We start from the raw sequence: 7210 nt of genomic DNA on the forward strand, positions 1-7210 counted from the left end.
TGTATACTAGGAATACGAGAAAGTATAATGTTATCCAACTGTTAAAATGAGGTCCAGAAACCCTCAATCATGATGAATAATTCTTTATACTGTTATTATTTTTTTGTTGTATTTACACTGCGGTTGATTACAAAAAACAAAAATACTTTAGATACATCCTAAAAGAAATAAATTTGGATTTTGTAACTGTAAAGATTACTTACTAGTGATATCGACGCCTTTCTCCGCTGGGCAGGGTAGATGGACCAGCGACATACTTGGTGTTGCTGGCCAACACAAAAATCCATCCCACACTGGATTGCAGTAGTTTCCTGAAATTAAAGAGATGATTCGTCAGTTTAAAAATGCAGTACAAAGCATTGCCATTAAAACAATAAAATATTTTTTTAATTGTCTTTATATTTAAGGTATAATTAAAAATCCTAGATAAAAATATTACAAAAAATATTTTATATCAACAAAGCATGTTGCAATTCTTTACTACACTCTCTCAAATATGGCAAACAATTTTAAAAAGAATTTTCAAAATAAAGGAGGGAGATGTAAATGCTACAGTCTTCAGAAACGTAATATTTAGATTTTGACAACAGTTTAAATCTTCTTTATTATCAAACACCATGCACACTGCATTTAGATGTAGCTGACAGGCTTTGTCGTCAAGGACTTTTCGCACTGCATTGAAATTCAATTGATAAATCTTCCCTATCATTAAAGACTTTTCTCATTGCATTAAAGTTTAATTGAAATTAGTACTCAAATCCTTTTTTTTTTGTAAACTAATAAAAAAAGTTTAATTTTTGTAAAAATTTGAAAAGAAAAAAAAATCTGCTACTGCTTTGAATAATTTTGTAGCAACATGATTTTGGTGTGCACACAACATACTTTAAATCTGTTTATTGTAATATCGAAAAGCTTTTACATGGATTCATTTACAAAAATATCTACAATAGTAGTCAATTTCGAAGCAATTAAATTGAAATGCGTCTTAGTAATTTATCATTTTCTGATACTCAACAACAATATATCATCATGAAGACATTTTTGCAAAATTCAATGTAATATTTCCCTACACTGTGAAGTTCTTCTGTTGACAACCACGATCTTCCTAAAGCAAATCGTTCATGTCATACTTTAAAAAAATAATATGATTAACTTTGGCTGACGGCAAGACATTCTTTCTGTTTACTAGTAATTGGTTTTTTAAAACATGGCGTGACTGAGAACTTGTAGGGGAAGTCATATCACTGACTTTCCGACGCGCCCGAAAGCTACGGATAAAAAATACTGAATGACCGGACCGCCGCAATACTGGCGGGAACTGTGGTTGTGTAATCACAGGCCAAGATATAACCCTTTCCTTAAGAAGTACGTTCTGTCATCGATGGGAGGAGCCAAACCCCCTTCCTTTTTGCGTATCTTCCAGGGTGGCGAGATCCAAACACCACATATCATCTTCATTTCGAGGTGCCCCCGGGGAAGGAGGATGAACTTGCAGGGGAAGAAGAAGTTGAAGTGTTCTAATCCCCTTAATTTCTAATTTGTGCTTAATCAGTGTAATTCAAAAGCTTCTAATTCAATGTATACCACAAAGACATATTTTTGGTTGAATTCAGATGTAATGCTTAGAACACCATGGCTTTACTTCCAGCAAAACACAAACGGCACCCATTCCCGACGACCAAGAGTCGTCAGATAAACTTTACTTGCTTTGATAGGAACTTAAGACGAACTTTTTTTTTAACTGCTTCTTCACGTGTTCTAGGTCTCGTTAATCAATGACTTTGCTAGTTTTTGTGTTCAAATATTATGAAATTCTTTAAATACCTAATGAGTGGTGGATTAGAACCACCACAACATTCTCTTTTTGCAATTTATAATAAAATTTCCATTATGAAAAAGTAATCTGAGATTCTACACATCCGTATCCGAGGTATAAATCAGTTAAATGTATATTTGCTAAAAGTAAATGTAAACCATATTGAATTTTTGGTCCGAATGACTCGAAGTTTCTAGCTATGTATTTCATTTATTATTAAAGTTAATTGAAAATATTGACTTTTAATTGATTAAATACACATAAAGGTGGGTCAAATATCAAGTTATATTTTCCTATTAATTTGACAGCAAGAACGATTTGTTTTCGAAAAAATTATTATCTTCATATATATATCATATTTGCCCATTATAAGCATAAAGCAAAACTTCTAGAATTATCCCAGTGTCTTCAAGAAAATTAATTTCGATCTAGATATCTGATTATTTCTTTTATAAAAGTCTTTATTAAGATCTACTCCCTATTTTTGAATAAGGAAAAAAACTTTTATAAGTGAAATTGCATTGATTTTAATAAATAAATGAATGACAAAATGAAAATCTCAAGACAGTTTTGAAAAATAAGTACTATACTTTGGCGAACTTTATTGAAAATAAATCGCTCCCCCCCATGTTTATTTTAATCTGAAAAAAATTAAATTCTACTCTGCTGCACATCGCAGTGGCGGTGAGCAACTCAAGAACTTTCCTTTTAATATTCACATGATCTGGAGGACATATTTTATTTACTTAAAATATTTATTGTATTTTTATCATTTAATGAATAAGAAAACATTTTTGACGTTTTATTAGAAATAAATGATTATGAATTCTTAATTTTTAAATCAACATAAAGATGCACCGATTTTTTTTATTATTATTAAGATCATATAGTATTTTACTGTCTGAGAACTAGGCAAGATATTAAAAATTAGATGCTTTTTATAAATTAATGAAAATTTATTAAATTAATGTTTTCCTTAAAAATGAAATAAAGGCACAAACGTGTATTTTTTTTTATCAAAATCTCAAAGTTTTATTTTGGTAAAGCATACCTTATACGAATCCAAATTTGAAGTACAGACAGAACTGTTTTGTCTCAGTTATTTTGTCACATCAACAGAAGGTTCAAAATTTGCTGATACCAGAAAGCAAGAACTAAGCTAAATGAATCTTATACAAGTGATTCACTCCTCACACTCTTAAACATCTAAGTTATAAAATAAAGATGTTTTTGTACATCGTTTTATATTATCAGTAAACTATTACACTGAGAAGTTTAGCCGTGAATAGTTAGTTCCTTGAAATGTTAAACATCTAAACTTTAACTTACTTTGTGACTAACAAATACAGCAAGAATAATACATAAACTTGGTATATTTATGTCACATAATGTTCCTGAAATTGTTTCACGCATCATTTATCAGTATCCATTATTTTTTTAGAGTATTTACATGTTATGTAATGCAAATAGAAGAAAAGGTCCTTGTTATGCTTTTTTCTTCTTTAATGTGTTGTAATTATCCGTTAATAACTTATGCCACTGAGCAAAACGATATCAGGAAGCGTCCATTGCGAATCATTTACCGAGTTCACCCTGCAGTGCAAAGAAAATACTCGAACCTCAAAAACTATTTTGAAGAAATATACTCCAGAAGTGCATTTCGTAATATCTCACTTTTTTACTTTCTTGTATAATCAATGCTATTATGCCAAATCCATATCATTAAAAATATAGCGAAATTATCTTAATCGTCAAAAAATTCAACTCGAGATTTTGAAATATCTCCAAGCTTTAGACCTCCCTGAATTCGCAAAATGCATGTTTGGGAAATGTCTGCCTGTATGTCACAATGATAATTCAAAAGCGCTTTGAACTAGACGGATGAGATCTTTATAACGGATAAGCTTATATAAATAAGAAAATACTTAAGATGAATTCATTATTTATTATTTGCATTATTCTTTGCTTATTATATGAAATTAATAATCAACTATCTAAACTATTCAATAGCCCACCAACCATTTCAATGACTATTAAATCTAAGGAAAGGTGAACATGAATTTGAATTTATTGAATTCACTATCGCCGGAAAGTTTCAATGAAAACAACAATGCACAATAAAATAATTTCATCTTAAAATCTTATAGACAGTTTTCTACATATAAGAATTGTTGAATACTCCGATATGTTCTAATGAAAAATTTAGAAAAACAACTGTAAATGACGAAATCAGTGAATTATTCCAATTGATAAAAACTACACAAAGCACTCGATTATGCAGTACTTAGAAGAATAATATTAAAACAATATTATATGTGGTTAATTTTCTTACTGAAAACATGAAAACTTCTTTAGAAATAGACCGTGGAAAATATTATATATTATATTTCACATTTACCGCAGCAAATATTAATGCCAATTTATATTAGGTAGAAGGAAAGAAAAATTAAACTTCGAAAATCTAAAATACTTCTTAAAAAAGCCTAAATACTACATAGAATACAAAGTGAAAGACTACAGTTTCAAAATTTTACCAGAAACTTGAATTTATTCCTCATAAAATATAATCATTATAAAATAAATACGAAATTTATAATTTATTATGCTGATCCTAATCTTACTTAATATAATTGCGTTTTGTCATGCTTCAAGAACTCGTTAAAAACGTGAAGGTATCTTTTATTTCTACTGATCAAAGCGAACCTGAGCCTTTCGGGCAGAAATCTGACTCGTATTTATGATATTGTTATTTTTCGTTCAGGAGTTTGAAAGCAATTGTGCCACAATCATATTTTTCTTTCAGAAAATCTAGGAAATTTTGCAGCAATTAGCCAGATAGCAGTTGATAATTCATTGATGAAATATGTATTATTACAGTTTCTGAATGGTGTTATTTTTGGCACAACCAACGAGGTGAACCCATAAATTTTTTTCCAGTAAAATTTATCGTCCAAGTTATATCTTAACCATGAAATGATTGGCGTATTTTAACTCTTACCGCCTATCATCATTCATTAGTCACAATAGATTCTTCTATTGGAAAATGAAACTTTTGATAAAAACTTGTCGCATTTTCCGTTGTCTGTACTTACTATTGTTTTACGTTGCCTTTTACCCAGTGTCCTTCGTTGTTCAGTGTTATTTTATCATATATTTTATAAAATAACATTTAACTAGATAGAATAGATAAAATTGAAAGAATATAGATAAAAAAATCACGCTATATGGATAAGGTTATAAATGGATTAGAAACAGATAAAATGGACAGAATAAGATAATCAATTTAGAAATAAAAATAAGTCAGAATTGTAGGTTACGCTGGCCGATGCTGGTTTATTATTCTTTTTAAAATCCCTACTTTAGGAATGCGCATTGTTTAAAGGACCCCAATATTCCATCTCTTGACTTAATTCCACTACCCGAGTAAATCATATTTCAGATGAGACATTTTTATTTTTTTCGTAATGTTCAAGCCGCCTTGTTGCTTAGGCTTATGTAAAGATTTTTATTAAAACATCTGCGTACTGTTCTGCAACATGCTTTATTCAACGGTATATTGGACCGTACTGTTATGCAGGGCTAGATATGCCACTTGTAGGAGGTAGATAAAATTTAAGGTGAGGAAACAACTCGATCACCCTTGCAGAAAAAATGGTTACGAAATTAAGAATTTAAGATTTAAAAAAAAGTAAAAGTATGCATCTTGAATATGCGGATTAAAATTGCATGTTGAAAAGGCGTTAAGTACCTAAAGATGTGATGTTCCAACAATAAATATGCTTTTAGCTGCAACACAAGTTTGGCGAATAGATTATGGAGGCGATACAAAAATTATTAATAATAAGCATTTATTATCATCGATATTCATTTGCAATAATAAAAATGTTAGCGTGTGTAAACTTCATAATTACAGAAATGTTTCATCATTGATAACCAAATATTGATTTGAGTGAAAAAATGGACTACTGAATGCATTCATATGAATGCAATGTCTTGTTTCTGAGTCTGTTTACATAGAGTATTTTGATGTGTTTTTGTTGAATGAGATGTTTGCTATAACGTGAATCATGTTATGAGTTAAATAATCAGAATTTGTATTTACTGATTTTGAAATTTATATACTTCTGGCAATAACGCTTTTAGATATGTTCTTGCACTTTTTTTTTGTGCTCCTTGCGTTATGAGTCGCATTAGTTTTTATCTTATTCCATCTGAACTCTATTATGGCGATATTATTCAAATGGATTGAATGGATATATTTTTTTAATTTGTATTATAAATTCATTTTCTGTTGATAAATTTTTTTCTAAAATCATATCTAATAAAATTAAGTAAGAAAATGAAATCATCTTTCATGTTTCCCTTACAGTATCTTCTTTTCCTAAATCAAACATAATGGTAGTTTGCATTTGTTAAGGGGACATAGTACAAGACACATTAATAAAGGAAACGCCTATTTGATGCAATTTAATATAAAAAGTAACGCCTATTTGAGTAAATTTAATATAAAAAATAGGATATGTAACACATAAAGGTTCAATAAAATAAGGGAAATGCTACTTGAAATAAAGAGAGAATGCGTTCTCATCCAGGAAAACCAAGATCATGTGTTATTTATGATTGCTAGAACATTAATTATTAATATCTAGTCATCCCTGTTAATATACTTTATTAATGATTCCTGTTCCTGTATTATTGGTTAATATAATGCTGTTGCAAGAATGACGTTGTAAGCCCTGTCATTCTTGCATCAGTGCTTTCTGAAGTTCTGGAATGACATGAGGCAATCCTTCACTAGAAAATTGTCCCATGCAACCGACTCATCCGGATTCAAATCGACGAGGAAAAAGTCATTCGCCCACGGTAATTGCACTGTGAGAATAGGCATTGTCGTCCATATGCATAGAATTTCGTCATTGTGTCTTTGAACAGAGGATAGAGCAGAAGATTGTAGAATGATATCGCGAGAAAAGTGGCCTGTCTTGGATTCACAGTGGGGTTAATGGCGTTTTGAGAACCAGAATGATGCCAAATTCGAAACAACATTCCAGCGTCCCGATTACGAAGATGCTTATTGACATTCTATGGAAATAATAACTTAAGTTTGAATTGCGAAAAAAAATAACAATATTCCCTTGAAAACATCAGACAAGTCGACTCTTTTGGTATTCTATTAATATTTTCTCTGCAACAAGAAAATAAGTGAAATCCACTATTATTATAAATCATGCCATTCCAGCCATCTTATATAGTTTTGTACGTTGATTTACAATGCAAGTCAGTTTTATAGAAATTTACTTGATTTCAGAACATTCATGGTAAAATTTATATTTGTTTGGGTATTTACATTAAAATATTGCGTTATGAAATAGTTTCAATTTATATATTTTATAT

The 7210-nt window shown here is 30.0% G+C and overlaps 1 protein-coding gene across 1 annotated transcript in view; it reads right to left on the reverse strand.

Annotated features, from left to right (window-relative positions):
- Positions 1 to 1452, reverse strand: part of LOC129966465 (PDF receptor-like) — a 139911-nt gene extending 138459 nt beyond the window's left edge. The window contains exons 1-2 of the mRNA XM_056080889.1: positions 1398 to 1452; positions 204 to 311 (exon numbers count right to left, since the gene is read on the reverse strand). Of these exons, the coding sequence (XP_055936864.1) occupies positions 204 to 311; positions 1398 to 1452 (163 nt within the window). The remainder of the gene's footprint in view (positions 1 to 203; positions 312 to 1397) is intronic.
- Positions 1453 to 7210: the final 5758 nt, after the last annotated feature.

This window comes from Argiope bruennichi, chromosome 4 (genome assembly GCF_947563725.1).
Source record: "Argiope bruennichi chromosome 4, qqArgBrue1.1, whole genome shotgun sequence".
Lineage (NCBI taxonomy): Eukaryota > Metazoa > Arthropoda > Arachnida > Araneae > Araneidae > Argiope > Argiope bruennichi.